The 19,042-nt window shown below is 38.9% G+C and overlaps 1 protein-coding gene across 2 annotated transcripts in view; it reads right to left on the reverse strand.

Moving 5' to 3' along the window:
• The window catches only part of LOC104048953 (proprotein convertase subtilisin/kexin type 5-like), a 198,447-nt gene that overhangs the window by 138,431 nt on the left and 40,974 nt on the right, over nucleotides 1-19,042 (reverse strand). Inside the window, exon 3 of one of the 2 annotated variants that reach the window (XM_064438917.1) lies at nucleotides 6,109-6,222. In XM_064438917.1, the coding sequence (XP_064294987.1) occupies nucleotides 6,109-6,222 (114 nt within the window). Of the gene's footprint in view, nucleotides 1-6,108; nucleotides 6,223-19,042 lie in introns of those variants that run through there. The other variant, XM_064438919.1, reaches the window with a different exon arrangement.

A 19,042-nucleotide genomic window follows, 5' to 3' on the forward strand; every position in this document is an offset into this window, starting at 1 on the left:
AAAGCTGCCTGGTGGTGTTGGTTGACAGCCGGCTGAACATGAGCCAGCAGTGTGCTCAGGTGGCCAAGAAGGCCAATGGCATCCTGGCTCGTATCAGGAATAGTGTGGCCAGCAGGAGTAAGGAAATGATGGTGCCCCTGTACTCGGCACTGGTGAGGCCGCACTTGAATACTGTGTTCAGTTTTTGGCCCCTCACTACAAGAAAGACACTGAGGTGCTGGAGCATGTCCAAAGAAGGGCAAAAAAGCTGGTGAAGGGTCTGGAGAACAAGTCTTACGAGGAGTGGCTGAGGGAACTGGGGTTGTTTAGTCTGGAGGGAGACCTTATCGCTCTCTACAACTACCAGAAAAGAGGTTGTAGTGAGGTGGGTGCTGGTCTCTTCCCCCAAGTAACTAGCGATAGGATGGTAGGAAATGGCCTCAAGTCGCACTGTGGGAGGTTTAGATTGGAAATTAGGAAAAATGTCTTTACTGAAAGAGTGATCAAGCATTGGAACAGGCTGCCCAGAGAGGTGGTGGACTCACCATCCCTGGAAGTATTCAAAAAACGTGTAGACATGGCACCTGGGGACATGGTTTAGGAGGCATAGTGGTGCTGGGTTGACGGTTGGACTTGATAATCCTAGAGGTCTTTTCCAACCTTAATGATTCTTTGATATTTTCTTAGGCTTACAGATTTCTATTGGAGTATCTTTTCGGAAGTTTTTAAAGAAAATTTGACTTTTGCAGCAAGTAAAGAGTGTAATATTTACCTAATATGTTTTTATTATTTTAAAAAAGACTACGTAAATTATAGCATGTTATAGTCCTTTTCCATTATATTGCTACCTCTCAGAGAAAACTAGCAGGCAATTGAGAGGTACAATGCAGCTTTACAAAAGTCCTTATTTTGGGTTCCAAACAGAAGACTGTGAAGTCATCTGCTCTTAGCACTCCTCCAAATGCATTTTGTCTTCCACCTACTCTCCCAAAGCATGGTTATGTCTAGAAAGAAGGAAAAACAAGGAATAAATGTGAAAAGAAAATACAAAGGTTGAGTAATGGAAAGAGATTCTGAAAAAGGAAAAGAATTCATTTGTAGAGATCAACGGCAAAAACAGACCTTAAAATTATCTAAGACTGAAGGTGAGCTGCTATTACTGTGGACCCAAGATACATTTAAAACGAAACAAAAGTTTTACTTCAATGAGGCTTTCAATTATACCTTTTGCTGGTGTGGGGCATATTAAGACAGTGTTTTCTTTGGTTTAGATATGTAATAGGTGGTGTCCTTCTTCCTCTATTCCAAGCTTCTTATGAATGTGACTGTCTTGCCCATTTTCTGTCTGAGAAGCTGACAGGCAAGTTCCCATGTTCCACTTCTTGCTGTGGTTTACAGCTTTAGTGATACTGTCAGCTATTTCCCTATGTTCTCACGTAAGTTTCACTGCTATAAAATTTTTCAGGATGACCCCAAGTATACATTTTAGGGACCCTGGCTAGCTTCTTCTCTGAGTATAGCAACATTTTTAAAGTTGTATTATTTATTTTTGTGGTTAGCTCAGTTATTTTATGCTGTAGTTTCTCAGAGGAACACCATTCTACCCTAGCGATTTACTGCAATGGAAGCTCCAGCTTCCCCCTTTTTCTCTCTGACAGTGCCATACCTTCTCCAGCTGTAGGGAGTAACCTCACATTTCCTCTTTCTCTGATGAAGTGGTTTCCAGTGATAAGAAAACACTTGGTTTATACACTTTAACTATCACATTTATTCTTAGGTGCTTCAACAGAACAGTGCCTCTACCTCCAGCCTCACATCTCAAAATATCATACTCTCCTCCAGTACATTCTCAGTCCCACAGAAATATCCTTAATATATGTTTAGTTCCTGCCCAGCAGTAACCGGCCATGCAGAGTGGGAAGAACATGGCAGGAAGTGGAAACTTCTGAAATTTAGAGAATCCTGTCAGCACTAGCAATTATTATTAACAATAGAAGGGATGATAACAGTAATGGAGAGGATTAATCTTGATCAGTAGTGAAAAGGAGTTGTGGCTATCTGAACTGACTGCAAAGACAGTCTACCTCTTTGTAGACTAACAATGATTTGTTAAAAAATAAACAATTGTTTTAAATTAATTTCTTACAGTTACATTCTCTTTTAAAAAAATATGCATTGGAGCCCAGCACCACAGAAGAGCTAGCTTACAGCTGCAGAAAGCTGTGCTTGTATGCCTGTTTAATTCTGGTTTCAGCTGACCACTACGAAGCTCTTCTGACATGGGGAGTAAAAAGAAATGGTCAGCAAGGAGAGTTTTGTGACTGATGACTATTAAAGTCAAAGTTAGTTATACCAACCACAACTTTGCATATATTTTTAATTTTTTAATATTTTCCTTCTCTAGTTTGTATGACCATTTTTCCATGCAGGCAAGATGAGGGAACTCATTAAACCAACTGGCAGGTACAGTAAAATTTGTTAGGCACAAAGACGCCTTACTCATTCCAAAGACACTGTTTGTTGTTATTACAAGTAAAGTAAAAGAGATTCAGATAGCAGTAGGGCTTCAGGGTTGACTTCGAACTCTTTCAGTTATGGAAAGTTATTGTACCTAGTTCTCCAGTTATTGACCAACAGGCTATTTTGTCAACATCAATGAAAGAGAAGACATTTATTAGCTAAAACATGATGATACACAGACAGCTGAGCTCTGGGGATGGTGTATGGGACTTAGCTCTCTCCTGACTCAAAATTTGGAAAGGGATGTTAACTAGGAACCTTTGATATCAGTTAATTCTGAGCAAGGTGGACCCAATTCTGTAGGTCAGTTTTGAATACTAGTTGTACAGGTGAAGTTTCACATGTTACTTAATCTGTAAAAATATTCTATTTTAGTCTTAAGAAGATGCTTCAGGATTCAGAGGTCATGATAAAGCAGTTTCCTTGCTTTGAGGGAGGGAAGTCAGAAGAAAATTGCCTTTTCCTTGTTATTAGAAAGCATGAGAAGCTGTAATTTCTGAATAGATAACCCCCTGGTAATGAAAAGTACAAGTATACTTGTTCAGATGATGAGTGGCTTTGGAAGCTCTGTCTGCTTCAGCTTCCATAGAAGTATACAGTGGCAAACAACTATATTCCTAATCTCTCAACTCTTTCTATGAATATTTTTAGAGTAAATGGAGAAAAATAGTGATTAAAAAAGACGTTTTACTTTGTTCACAGAATAGTTCTTGACAGATATTTTTAAACTTTGTGATGGCCCAAAAGCCAAAGAAGGCCTGAATCCCTCTTATAACTTCTTGCCATGGATATCACACAAAAATATATTATTTCTAGCCCAGACAATTAAAATTAAAAGGGGTGGTGCTTGTGAAGAAAAAGGTGGGGGAAGAAAAAGGTGGGGGAAGAAAAACATCAATCGGATATTGTTTGACAAAGTCTTTGAATAAAAGGACTTGTGTCAACAAATTTGAACTATTTTTACGGCCCTGTTAGAGATTATGCCAGTTCAACGGCCAAAGGTATCAATCTTAACCCACAACAAAGTTACTTATTAATCAAAACACAAACCTGTACACGATAATACTTTATTACTTTCTCAATAACACATCTGCAGCCAGTAACCTAAGGACCTCTTTCTGACATAGCAATGACCGAAACCATTAACTAACCCCAAATTCCTTTTTCCTCTTCAACTTTAAAAGGTAAATAAGATTAACAAAAGTAACTATGGTTACAATCACAAATACAGTCATATGAGGATATCTGGTAAGGACCCTAGTCAGTCCTGAAGTCAACCCATTCACATATTTTTAGCTATTCTCTCTGCTGAAATAGTAATCTCGCTAATATTTTATTGATCGCTCTCAACAAAATGTCATGAAAGCACTACTACTAAAGATATTGCAAATACACAGAGTTATTCAGCAGAAGTAAATGCAGTTAGTCAGGAACAGCCTGTTCCCAGAAGGTCTGCAGGTGAGGACTTTCTTCCACAGGTATAGAAATTACAATATCCTGACAGTTGTACAAGAAAAAGAGTAGAGTCCGTTTGCTGCCCTAAAGCACTTTCCGTATTAGACTGGCAATTGTGGGGCAGCTGTGAAGCAGTGTGGCTAGGCAACACAACTGATTTATAAATAGGAGACTGCTACCTTCCTGAACAAAATTAGAGGCAACTGCTATAAGCATCTATTACCAGTTAAAAACCACCCCACTAATCTAGTTCCACCAAAAAGCCATGGCATCCCTAAAAACCTTGAACAGAAATCTAGAAGCACAAAGGAAAAATGATGAAACTAGCCTATACCATATATAGTGGGCTTTTGCTTGACTACTATTGTTCTCTTGAAATTCAGCCTCCTTCTATTTAGTCTAACACAGAGCTGAAAGTCTGTAGCAATAGCAGCAGACTACCTAGAGGTAAATCACTGTTATTTTCTAGTTTCAATTAAAAATGCTGAAATAATTTTTTTAAAAAATAAGAACTGACAGGAGACAATATAATGATCTACTGCCACTTATTGGAATCTGTCTGTCACATTATGGATGTATTTATAGGATAGGCAGACTGAATAAACATATCTATTAGAGGAGGCAGACAAGTATACACATTTCAATAAACTGGGAAAAAGACCTGCCATGATCCCATGATCCAAAATAGCTTTGACAAACAACTGAAAAGAACTATATTTTGGATAAAAGCTGTTTTGAAAGAGGACAATGAACTGCTAAAAAAATCCTTAGCTGCATCAAGCCAGTACTGTGATAAAACATAGATGAAAAAGATTCCAACTGTATGAGGACAGCTACTGCCTGAAATACACAGATCTCTAATAGCTCAGAAAAAGTAACATGGAACAATTTTTCCATTGGCAAAGAAGAGTCAGTAGTACAGTTCTTTAATAAAAATAAGAGGAATTATGGAAGTAAAGTTTTTACTTAGCCTCATTAAAACACAATAATTCACGAAACTGAATAGCAAAGCTACAAGACTTCCTGACTAATGACATGATCATATGATAAGGACTTCTGACTGAGTTTACTAATAGCAATTCTTTACTGTTAGTTACAAATTACCTGTGACATTTTTTCTTTGTCAGTGTATGAAATAATTAATTATGTGCCAGAATGAAATGAACAAAAACATTAAAATACTTTAAAACTGTGTTAGGACAATCTTGTTCATTCATCTGAAATACTAAATTAATGCTTTGAAGTAACAAAATACCTGAAAAGATGGTATCAACTTACAGGGAAGTTATCTAACATATTGTTGCCAGAAAGGAGTATTCTCCTTCCTGTCTGAAGCAATTCAACCTATCAAGTCATAAAACCTTCTGAGTGTCTTACTTTCAGCAACCTAGGTGACATAGTGACATGTAGGGATTTAGAACTGCATCAACAGGACAGTAGAGAAAGGAAGCAAGTCTTTTATCAGCCAAAATGGAGACATGTCAGCTGGAGTCAGCTGCCTACTAAATACAACTTTTCATTTTCACCTTTCTAGGCAAAACAAGGATATTTTTAAAAACACCAGGAACACAGAAGTTTCACTCCAGGCTTTAAATGTGACCAAAAAAGCTCAGAAAAAAATTCAGAAAACTCAAAAAGCTCAGAAAACAGACAACTCATGTCAGACAGGAAACATCACATCCATTTAATTCAACAATGCAATTGTTCATTTCTAAAAAGAATGTAATTATAACACTGTACAAGTCAGCATTTGCAGCTCTGTTCTCCTGTTTCAGGTCAAAGACATTTATATCACATTATTGTTGGAGAAAGTAAATTAGGCATATTGAAAACAAGTAGCTTCACTGCTCTTACAGATTGTGGCCAAGTTCCTTCCCTTCTCATTGCTGAAAGTTTATCCTCTAATAAGTAATTCCCAAGACATCTTGAAATAGGAAGCATTCGTGAATGAATGCATTAATAAATGTTTCCTACTGCAGGGCCTACTGGGAATTCTTTATAATACTTGTAAGGAGTTTACAGACCTTCATTAGTTACATAAAAAAACCCAAAATTTACTTTTTCTGAATATATAATTCTGCTCCTTTTCAAAATATCACAGCAGACAACTAAAAGCTAGCATGGAACAGGGCCAGTGACCCTGTATATACTCACCATATACCACATGCTTGGCCACTTGGGATCATTGAAATAAGTGGATTGGGTACCCCCAGGTTTATAATCCCTCTTTATCCTTCTTTTAACCACCTGCTGTTGTATCCACTCCACCTGCCAACCAGGAAAACATATGGTAAATGTTAGGGTTCCATGGAGATTATCAAGAAATGTGTGAAATCTTGGGAAGTTTCCCGTTACCATAGTCCAAGACATATTTCATGCTGAGGAGTGCATTTTGGCAGCAGAAACACACAGCTCACCTTGGCATACTGTTCACTAAGGAATACATCCAATTTAGTTAGGGCTGAACAACTCTCCCTGAACAACTACTTAAATCCCCTGCAAGAAGGACTTAATTGGCTATCATCTTTTGAATTCCATTATTTTATTATTTTTCATTATTAGACTAGTGCTTCTTTTGAATTTATAAAACAAGCTACTTTTACAAAATATAACAGCCTATTACAATGAGAAATTAATTAATTTTCTGACAGTGTGCTGGTGGGGCATTTTGGTGTTTTTTTTAAATTTTTATTTGGGTTTTTGTTTTGGTTTATTTTTTAATTTTTATTTAAGTCTGTTCCTGGGAACAAAAACATTCAGAAAAATATTCAAACATTTTGCTGAACCAATGTCTAAATCACCTTCACCATTTGGAGTGAAAACGCAAAATCAAACTGTATTTTTAGCAAAGTGACTCGTTGTCAAGATTCTCTCAGCCAGGCACCCTGGAACTTTATTTTACAGTTCTCCTCTGGGAGAAACAGCTGGGTACTCAGCAACAGGTCAAATTACAACAACATAAAAAGAACTTGAAAAACGAAAATAAACATAGGGGTTAAAAATCTAATTCTGAAAGTTATATTCTTGTCTGTCTGACACCTCTTCAAAGATCCATGACACATAAAGAAAGGGCGACAACAAAAGTAACATCAGCCTTAGAGCATATATATATACAAAAGCTTGTATCAACTGAGTTAATCTGCAAGTTTGTAGTAAAGTAGGTGGTTAGATTTTAGTGAGGGATGGGTAAATATTTTTCTGTATCTTTTCTACCACCTTTTAACAAAAAATGTAAAGTGACTGTATTTCAGATTACATATCTGTTGCAGGGCCTGCCCCAATTACATGCTGGATCTTGTCCATAATTCCTATTTACTCAACTCCTAGCAAAGTCAGGGGAAACATATGAAAGAGTAATTTTTTAGAAGGGCTGTGCAGCTTGCATGATCAGACCCAAAGCCAGAAAAAGAAACATAACTTCTTGTCTTTCTGTAAGACCTAAAGACAATTTTATGTATGCATAAAATTACTGTAACTAAAATAGCCATTTGATTTAATACAAGTACAAAGCGGGGTAAATGGCATATTTGCCTGAGTATGCATATGGGAAGACAGTGCAGGAAGCTCTCTAAGCAGGAACAGAACAGAACAGAACAGACTAGACTAGAACAGTTCAGCTGGAGGGGACATAGAACAATCACCTAGTCCAACTGCCTGACCAATTCAGGGCTGGCCAAGGTAAAGCATGTTATTAAGGGCATTGTCCAAATGCCTTTTAAACACTGACAGCCACAGGGCATTGACCACCTCTCTAGGAAGGCTGTTCGAGTGTTTGACCACCCTTTCAGTAAAGAAATGTTTCCTAATGTCCAGTCTAAACCTCATCTCGTGCAACTTTGAGCCATTCCCACATGTCCTATCACAGCATACCTGAGAGAAGAGATCAGAACTTCCCCCTTCTCTTCCCCTCTTCAGGAAGCTGTAGAGAGCAATGAGGTCATCCCTCAAGCACCTTTTTTACAAACTAGACAAACCTGGTGTAGAACACTAGGACTCACTTTGAGTACTACATATATCCACATCAGTGAAAGGGGGAAGTAAAAATGCCCATTCCCAGTCAGTGACTGTGCACTGCTATGAGGGAGATGGTGCAGGATGCTAGAAGAGTAACCTAAAACATAACAACACATCTGATCACAGTCCCAATTACAGCCTTGACTGGAAGACTTTTAGCAAACACTTTATGTTGAGATCTGCTTACTAATTGTTTTTATTCTGAGGACATACTGATACAGCCATCTAGAATATAAATAAAAACATCACAGGAAGTAAATTTTCTCATCTGAGAAGTCAGTGAATAAAATTTAGTTTATAGAAATTATAATTGCTGTGTGAATAGAATAGCTTACTCCACTGAACCATAGGGTTTGGAATTTTTCTCTGATAAGTAAGCAGAAAAACTTGCCAGTCGTCTTCAGTGAAATTGTACAATCACTGGGTTATATTAATGAACAAAAGGTCAAGATTCAGCAATTATTTTACCATTCTGACATATATTTCCTTTGAGTATTTTATGGGTAATCATCCACATGTCACTGTTAAATGCCTGGTATATCTTGGATATGTTTGATTCTGTATGAAAAGATCTCATTTGTATAACGATATTTTCTTTTTAAAAGTGTCCACACTTTCTAACCAAAGGCCCTGAAGGAAAATCTCTGGAGTAATTGATTATACAGATTCCTGTTTCCTACCAAAAGGAGACTCTATGCAAACAATTAGGTGCATTTTAACAGTTCCACAAAGTCACACTTACTGAGAGGGAACAGTGCACATTTTCCCATTGACTTCAACTTCGAAAGTTCCATTTCCTGAATGTCTAGAAATCACAGCCAAGCCAGATTGGAGACACAAACTATTAAAAAAAAATCATCATTTCCAGCCTCCTCACTTCAGCACTCACAGGGTTCTGTGGATGATGCCGATCTTCTTCACAGACCTGAATGGAACAGTGCTTTGGCATAAAAGCTGCTCTGAGCTAAATCAAGCACACCGCTCTTCCATTCTCTTTAAGTGCTAAAAATGGTAATGAAATGTTATCTCTGTGTGAAACAAAGCTACTTTCTACCATTTTCTACCATACTCTCACTGATTCAACAGAATTCTTGGGAAAGGAGACTCATCTAAGTAAGCTGCAGTAAGACCTCCTCCAGTGTAGTAAATTGAAAAAGTTTGAAAAATGGAAAAAAATTAACACGCTGAAAAAAGTTACTCACCATTTTATCAAAGCAATGTGATCTTTAACATACAAACACTAGGCACTCTTGTGAAAGAGTACTTTTTCAAATATATCATGAGAGGGTCTGCTTGAATAAATATTTTCAAATTGATTAAAAATGTGTCAAGTCTAGTCTGTCAAAATGCCATTACTATAAAGCAGAAGCTACAGGGAAGCTGAAGGTGTTCCACTGGAATTGTAATGGAATGCTTTCCATTTTGAAGAAAGCATGCATGGGGGGAAAAAAAAAACCTAACTCTGAAGTAGGTTATACATTTCATACCAGACTATATGAGTTTTGTGTTACAGAATGAAATATGAAGGTATGGGTCTTCAGTCTGTGATGAAGATGTGCTGAAGGTGCCACTCCCAAATACTATTGTGGCTTTATCCCTTGAACTGCCATCATTTACCTCAATCTGTTCCATGCCTGTAAGAAGAAATTAGAACTTCTTGCTCAGATAACAAGTGAGCAGGTGCCACAGGAACACTACAGATTAATGACAAAAAGAAAGAGAAAACTCAGACAGCAGACATGGAAAGTATTGCCAAGCAAGCTGTGAATCTGTATGGATCCAGGATGGATGAGCAAAATGGGCGCACTCATCATGTGGAAAGCTGGCACTGGACAGCATTGCAGCACTTCAACTTGGAGTTTGTCTACACAGGAATTGCTCTGGGCGAACATCCTCCCTCCCTGTGGGGACAGTCTCACACTGCACCTGGCACACTTCATTCTTCACTTGCCTGAAGACCCTCAACGCTCACGTGCACATGAGTTCTGATATACCCAGCTGGAAAAGGACAGGAGTGAGGCTGGCACTCCCAAGAGACAAAACATAGGACTGTGCTTGGCCCAGAACAGGCCATAGGAGAAAAACTGTTGTTACAATTCCTACTCTAGAGGGAAGGGATGCCATCCAGAGGGACCTTGACAGGCTTGAGAGGTGGGCCTGCGTGAATCGCATTTATGCGGTTCAACAAGGCCTAGTGTAAGGTCCTGCACATGGGTCAGGGCAATCCCAAACATGGATACTGGCTGGGTTATGAGTGGATTGAGAGCAGCCCTGCAGAAAAAGACTTGGGGCACTGATGGATGCAAAACTGAATATGAGCCAGCAATGTGTGCTCACAGCCCAGAAAGCCAACGATACCTGAATCAAAAGAAGTATGGCCCACAGGTCGAAGGAGATGATTCTGCCCCTCTGCTCTGCTCTCATGAGAACCCCACCTGGAGTACTGTGTTCAGCTCTGGGGCCCCAGCATAAGAAAGACATGACCTCCTCGAGCAGGTCCAGAGGAAGGCCACGAAGATGATCAGGTGGCTGGAGCACCTCCCATATGAGGACAGGCTGAGACAGCTGGGGTTGTTTAGCATGGAGAAGAGAAGGCTCTGGGGAGACCTTCTAGTGGCCTTCCAGTACTCAAAGGGGGCCTATAGGAAAGATGGGGAGGATCTCTTTATCAGGGAGTATAGGGATAGGATGAGAGGTAATGGTTTTAAACTGAAAGAGGGTAGATTTAGATTAGATATTAGGAAGAAATTCTTTAATGTGAGGGTGGTGAGACTGGAACACATCACTCAGAGAAGTTGTGGATGCCCCAAACCTGGAAGTTTTCACGGCCAGGTTGTATGAGGCTTCGAGCAACCTGGTCTAGTGGAAGGTATCTCTGCCCATGGCAGCAGGATTGGAACTAGATTATCTTTAAGGTCCTTTCCAACCCAAACCATTCTATAAATCTAACAAAATTAGTATGTACCTCAGTTGTACTGTCATCAAATTTTATGTGATTTAAGCATATTATTTGACAATACTCTCTTTTTGCATTTCACATTGTAATGAAAAAAAAAAAAGTAAATAAATTTAGGATTAAAATATGTAGGACGATATGCCAATATCCAACGGCCATATCCTGGTTACCCAACAACTGAGACCCAAGCCATTACTCAGGAATGCAGGAAGGGTGACTAAGACTGTTGGCATACCTCCTGTTGTCCATGTGCAGAATCACAAAAGCGAGGCATCCACAAGTTGGACTATTCAGCTTAAGAAGAATTTTGTGGGTTTTAAAAACTATAACTAAACACCAGGCTATTTTCCTAACCTATCAGTATTCTCTGATTTGCAGTAGTAGCAGCCAGTTTGCACCATAAAAACAGATGAAGGCAGTAGGGTAAAGTAGCTGTTGACATGGGTCAAGAGCATGGAAAATTATTGCAAACTGTAGGGGTCTAAAGCTGGATAAAAAGTCAATGAATCCAGCAGTGCTAAGTGATGCATTCTTGCTGATTGATAAAGCGCTTCTTCAGCAAGGGTCAATGACAATCCAGTCAAAGCAGTTGTCATAATTATGCTACACATTCTGAAAAAGAGCAAGACAAAAAAAAGAAACAGATGTTAGGACAGGCTGGGGAGAGGAAAGAAAAGCAGAGGAGGAAAGAAGGCAGCAGAGAATCCTAGAAATTACCACTTAAGCCCAAAGAAACACATCTTGTACAACAGCAGGGCAAACTACCACAGTCTCGCCTGTGGAACAAAGCTGGAATTCAATGCACATTTTTCCACCTAACAGCCACAGAAAAGCCAGTCAGTCCTGATATGAATTACATGGTTTCCACCTACTTTGCTACATACAAGTAATCCATTGTAGCACTACAGCCATGCTTCCACATCCGTGAGGCACAATGATCCACAGCTGTTAATTTTAACATATCTGAAACACCCTTTGCCTTTCCTCTGCACCCTTCCCGTGCAAAGAGCTCAGAGCTCTTCACAAATATCAATATGTTATCAGCCTACAACTGTGCATAGCAGCAAAGTCTTCTTCCTGCTTTAGGAGTAAGACTGTAGAGGACTAAGTTGGGAAGAGAAAAAGGCACAGCCCAGCTAGTGGTGGAGATGCACAGTCTCTTCCCAAGGCAGTTTATTAGTAGGCAGAACTGTTAGGAAGGACAAGCATCATACTGAAATTCTGGAGAAGCTCAGCATGTCTGCAGTTGGCAAGAACTCATGTCCCACTGGAAAAGCAGGGAATAATGAAGGGCAGAAAGACACACATTTTCTCTCCTTGGGGAAGTCTTGGCAGGTTTTTTATTCAAGGTGTGACTGTAGCAACTGGTGAGTGAACATGGCCATGGCCTCTGCCCAACCTCCCCTCTTGTGCACTGTACCACAGCAGACCACAGAGCAGTTCAAAATTACAGAATGAAAATCACACAGCAGCTTTGTGGAAGAGCTGAGAACAAGTTCCAGGGAGCCTGGGCTCCTGCCTGGTGGCTTCCAGCAGCACCAGTCCCAGCTGTCAAGGCAAAGTGTGTCTCAAGCAGTGGCGGATTTTTCCCTTCCTCAGATCTGATGTGCCCTAACCAGCTCAGATACTTTGGTTCAGTTTCTAAAATAGCTCAGCCTTGGAAAAGTGAGGATAAATCTTTGCCGCAACAGCTTAAAAGCAGCTCTTATGTTTGTACAAGGCACTTTATAATATATAGCCACAGGTCATACAACTCACCTCATAACAACTCAAGAGCTACAAGGCAACACAATTTAAAAAAAAGACCTCTAATTGACAGGCCTGCTTGGTATGGTACCTAAAGCTCTTTTACACAATTACATACAACACTAGTATATATAGTCTTGGGACAGTATAATAATCCAGAATTTCAATACACCATAAGGATTAGTATTAATACCACTCCAAATGCAAACTGATATGTCATAACTCCATCTAACTTAGGCCTAAAATTGCATCTTCTTAATAAACTGAAAGGCTGATGCTGATAGGGGTTGAAACTTTAATCTCTCTAAGCTTAATTAGCTTTGGAGTCTAACATCTGGCAGCTGAAATATCTTGGGTTTTATATTTATATTACTGTAGCAATGATGATATGTTTAAAAAAACTGTAGAAATTTCTGATGGACTTTTTTTCTTTCCTTAGGCTAGTCCTACAACTCTTGCTGTAAATCATTTAAGTCCTTCAGACATCTGCACGTGCTAATTTAAGATGGCTTTAAATCATTTACCAAATTACTTCTTAGGAAGATTAATCTATCCCACGGAGTCAAATTCAAATGTCAAAAATACAAATACAATTCCAAAGGTTTTGCTTCAGTCAAGGGTTTGCCATGGCTTGTATTGCCATACATATCCAGAGCAGTTCAGCAAACTCACCGATAATCAGTGAAACAGCAAAGTATTCGATAATTAAGCGATATATAATATCCAACAGTGGTATACTGATCTTGCCAAAGCAAATACTCCTGAGTAGTCTCTTCACCAACCAAAGACCCCTTGAAATTGTCCTCATACAATATTGCTACTCTCTACAAAGGTAGAAATTACCACCTACGACTCAGTGTATTTCCAGCACTTTAGCTTAATGATGCTTTGCCAACAAGGAAATCTTTGACATAAATCCACCACGTCAAAATTCAGTCACAAAGGATATACTAAATACCAAATCACACACTTTTCTGATCAGAGTACTTTAAACCACAGGAAAAGTTGATCCCATTTGGGTTTTTTTTCTGATTGTGTCTGTATTGCTACTGCTTAGTATATCACTAATCATAAGAAAAGGACCAATTATTTTTTCCCAGACCTACCCTGTGTATATCATATACTTAGAAGTAGTATTTAAAATTCAGAATTGAGTCAAAAGTGCTTATCCCAAGCTTCTCTTTCATAGTTTTAAAATATTAAAAATAATTGGGTTTTGCACTTTATGGAAGTATCAGTGGCATATTTTAAATCACCCCATTTCACTAGTACTTTGGCATTTCAGATATCTTTGTAGCACAACTTGATAAATATGCCTGTCTCTTTCATGGTCAGCATGTTTGTCTGTAATCCATCACTTCAAATCAAGAGAGGGGAATTGTTAGCATTGTCTACTCTGGCACAAGATGTAGTGGGGGAAAAAAAAAAGCTACAAGCAAAAACAGAAAAGGGAAACATCCTGTGTCCTTTCAAGTCATTGCTGGCTTAATCTCTCTTTTCCTCAGCCTGTGACCCAAGCTCCAGCATACCTCTTTCTGTCCTGAACAGCCTTGCAGCTGTCAGTGAAATTTGCTGCTATTAAAATATTGATTGCTGCAACTATTAAACATCATAGCCATCATCATCTGAAATAATCTGCAAAGAGCTACCTGTGAAAGACACATACAGTCAGCCTGAGGAAACATCGCAGTCCAACCCCCCCAGGCAAATGAAAAAGGACTGAAGTTTCTTTTCCTACATTCAGTAGGCTGAAGAAAAGCAAATGTTTTTTTCAACGGAAGTACTATTCCCACACCTCACAAACTGCTGACAGTGCTTCCAGTGAGGCAGTATCTCTCAATTTCTACAAGTCAAACCACATAAAAGCCAGAGTGATGCTTGATTAATGAACCTGCTGGTTACTGCTTTTATTTATCTTAAAGCCCTGGCTGAAAGAAGGGCAACACCTCAGCTTTGCAACTCCCAGATGGTCCCTGTGTACATTCTGACATTAGAAATGTGCCAAGAATAGTCACTTAGTTACAGATTCATTTCTCTGTGCTCATAATTCACAACACTCATCATATTATAAACTAAGAAAAAGAAAATAAAGACCATTATTTCCACAGCTATCATTTATGGGATAGACTTTTCAGTTACAAATGCTAAAGCTTTTTGGTCTCCAGTCAGACTGCTTATATGAGGTTGCAGTGTGGTCTCTCCAGTCTTGCCAGAATTTGTTATCTGTGTTTATGTCATTTGACAGCAATCTTTATGAGCTATTTCTGCTTTGTCATCTGCTGGGATAAAAGGATTTTTTAAAGGCCTAATATAAATGTGATTCTTTATACAATTACAGGCTATAAATATTCTCTGTACCAATAAAACCTTTTTTCTTCTGACCAAGACAATCTTCAAATGGGCAAACATGTATCTTCTGAAGTATACAAATATAAGCTTTGTTTGATATAATCTGATATATGCTACAGAAGATGTCTGCCCTTGCCAGGGAAGACATTTCACAAGCTTCAAAAACTGTAATGCTTTTATAAACTTTCCTATTAGTAGTATTATTATATCTCTAATCATCCATCCAGTTCCTTTACCTGCTGATAGGAGGGACTGAAAGAAAAAACTGAACTCTGGTGGATTAACATCACATGCATTATCATCAGACAACAGCTTAAAACCACCTGACTGCATTTCCACTATTTGCCAGGACAGTGTGAAAGTCAAAACAGAAGGTAAGACACAAAGGTGACAGTATAAATTACCTAAGTGCCTTCTTCAGATTACCTCATCAAAGTGTATCTGGGCTCATAAAATGACAAGCAAGTTGACTGTGATCTGCACTTAGCAGGGCTGCAAATCTCACTGCTAGTTTTCTGCATCCAAGGAACGACAAGCATGTTGACACAGCAAGGACCCAGGAAAGAAGCCCAAAAACGATGAAAAGAAGAGAACACAAGGAAGTAATTCTAGGAGGTGTTCCCAGCTGAGGAAAGGGAAGTTTATGGGCATTTAGGTTACAGTGTCCAAACACATATGCAAGCCATCAAAACTGCTACAGAGTAGCATTCTCCAAACTCACAGACAGTTACAGCAATGTGAAACGGCTAGCAGTTGAAGATAGATAACCTCAGATAAAGCAAAACCAGAACATCTTAAAAACTTCTGGAAACTCTCCATTGCCAGCAGTGCTTTAATTAAAACTGGAAGATTTCTAAAAGCTATGCTCTGCTTCAGATAGAGGAGAATTCTGGTGAGCCATATGACATCTGGTCAAACATGGTTTGACTGGATGACCACAGTGTTTCCTTTTGGTCTTTCAGACTATGAATCTATTGGCTCATAGTCATTGGCTCTATTTTTGAGAAATAGTTTCTGAGGAACACCCTGGAAAACAGAAAAGTGTTTAGAATTCAGAAATTCTAGTTTTATTACATGATCACACCAAGTTGCTATAACAGCTACTGATGAAACAGTGGATTGACTCTGAGTTTGGTAAACATACTTAGAAAGAAATTTTTAATTTGGATCCTTTACAAAAGCAAAGATATTCTGGCTTTTATATTTATTTAGAACTTCAGTGTCAATGGGAGTCACAGCATTTACTTCCCCTCAAAAAAAGGGGGAAAAATAATGTCAAACAATAATCTAGGTTAAATTCAGCTTATGTGAGCAACAGTCAACACACTAATGGATATGACTGCTTTAAGTCGATTATATGGAAAGGATTTAGAATGAGTGTTTTATTTTACTAAAATGTTGTCTATTCATAAAATGCTCTGTGTGACACCAAGAGAAATACACTTCCACAGCATAAAATTGCTGTGCATTTTACATTTGCAGAAGTTTTTATTCTACTGTCAGCATTGTCCCCATTTCACAGGTAGGGAGGCAGAACCATGAAGGACCGAAGTTGTATGATCAAGGCCACACACATTAAAACAGAACAGCTGTGAACAGGGCATAGCTGCTTGACACCTCCTCTGAGCTGTTAAAACTTGCAGTTCACAGGATGGTTAGGATCTGCTAGAGTGAAACAGATCAGCCAAGGAAAATAAGGGGCTTTCCAGTGACACTGACTTTTTGAAATGATCCTGAAAGAAATGAAGCATTTACACACAAAAAGCTGGGTAGGGGGGAGATTCTTTTGCGTTGTTTTGGGGACAGATATCTTTCCAGCTCCCTGTCCCTGCCTTTAATTACATGTTAATAATGCTAGATATGGCAAATTATCTATGTGTATCATGATTTTTTGCTGTTCACTGTTTAGAATAGTTGGCTGAGATAACAACCACTAGAATTAAACATGATTGTCTTGCCTGTCATAAGCAGGCAGACAGATGCATAAAAATGTTGACACATTACATCAGGAACATACACTGCTGCCAGAAAGTCTTCCAAATATGGGGGGCACAAGAAAAAAAGACCTTTAAGCCAATTTTCTATTAATATCCTGCACGATAACTAATATTATCAGTATCAGATGAAGCTGGATCCCCACAGGAAATGGTGTGCGAAACTGTTCTGTCACATTCTCAGCCAGTCTACTCTGAGATGCTAATTTCCAAAATGTGTTTTCTTTCAATCTCTCTCCCTCTCCCCCCACCCCCCTGCAATATTCTGGCATTTGGCCCAGCAGGATCAGCTTCATCCAGAATGGTGCGTCTTTCCCTGGTTCATAACTTGGATCTCTCCACTTTCTCCTCTTCCGACTCTGATATACAGCAGTTTTATAGCCCAGTAGCCAAAACAGCAATTTGCCATCTCTCTGCCACTAGCAATGCAAACTGACTCTAATGACAGCAAAAGCACACTTAGCACAACATGAGACCGTTGCAGCTGTCAGAGCTACTGTCTTCCCTGGCAAGCTCTTAGAACACAGATTAGCAATGAAAAGACTAATTCTCCTTACCTTTTTTTACACATTTAGTTGCCCCATCCTTTTTCACCTATAAACTCACTTTGGTTCTAAAAAACACAGGGCATGCACTGTTTTACTGGAACTGCAAAGAAACTCAAATACTATTAAAACCTACTAGCACCCCTGGACTAAGGATTGCCAAGTGGTTTCCTTTATAACCCTCTGCTTTTACGTGTTTATAACTGCTATGATGAAACAGTCATCTTATGGGTTTAAATTTCCCACACACATATTTACCTTAAGTGCTTTTCTCATCATTAAGGTGGAGCAAAATCCTTTAGCAGTTCCTGAATTATGAGAGGAATATAACACCATTTTGCTTTTTAGGCTGCAAATGGATTTTTGGTTTTTTAGGTTTTTTTTAACGTAGCATTTGCACTTACAAAATAAAGCTGCACAAGCCCGTGTGAGCTGGCTGCATATGCACTGTATATCCCTCGTTCATGGTCCCTCATTAATGGTCTCACTTTGAATGAGGATGACCACTCCCAGCTTGCATGGGGAAAGCCAACCAGGCAGATGTGCCGTTATGCAAGAAAGCAACAGCCATTTGTTGCTTCTGACACAAAGGTGCTGAGAAAATCTTAACCCAGAACGGAGAGATTTTGAAATACATTCAGATAAATCAGGGTACACAAGGTGAACCTAATGATGCCTAATTAAGTTAGCTACACAACATGCTGCACATACTTTCAGCAAAAGTGGCTGGGACCTCTACTAGTCCCTGCTCAAATCTATTGCCAGCTGAAGACTCCCACAGCATGCTGCACCATACCAAAATGCATGCCACCCAAATAATTTCTCCAACCTTTACCTTCTGCTGAAGTGCCGAAAGATCATGCTGAAATGTGCTCTGATGAAGCAGTGGATGTACAGAGGTTTATTTCCTCCTTGTTTTTGTTATTTCATTGACATACAGTTATCTTTACAATAATGATATACTGAAATGTTCTAATACCTAAAGAATTCAAGGTAGGCACTAAAACAAGTATTCACAACTAATCAACTACATCCCAAGTATTTTTTTTTTCTAAAGTAAGATGACAAATGCTAAAGCCATTGTTAAATTTGCAGTTAGGTCTAGAAGGACGTTTTTCTGAATTTGCTGGCATTAGCATTGTAGTTCCACTAAAGATCTGTCTGCACAGACAATTGTGACCACTATCACATATGAATAGGTTAGATTTAGGCTTGGGGATACATAAATGATGTTTTTTGTTGAGCTTCCACTAGTGACAGTGAAAAGAAAATATGTATGAACCTCTTTCCCCTAATTTGTCCTCAGAATCAAGACATTTAAAAGGTATGTTACATTTTGAATCTTAAATCTTACATTGTGAATGTGCACTGTATAACATTCACTTTCAGAAATATTTGCTCCCTGTACAGCAAAAGTACCCCTGAAGGGAGTTCTGCTCTCCATCACTCCTAAAGAACATTTCTATGTATTTTTTAAGGTTCCT

Source organism: Phalacrocorax carbo, chromosome Z (genome assembly GCF_963921805.1).
Source record: "Phalacrocorax carbo chromosome Z, bPhaCar2.1, whole genome shotgun sequence".
NCBI classification, from domain to species: Eukaryota; Metazoa; Chordata; class Aves; order Suliformes; family Phalacrocoracidae; genus Phalacrocorax; species Phalacrocorax carbo.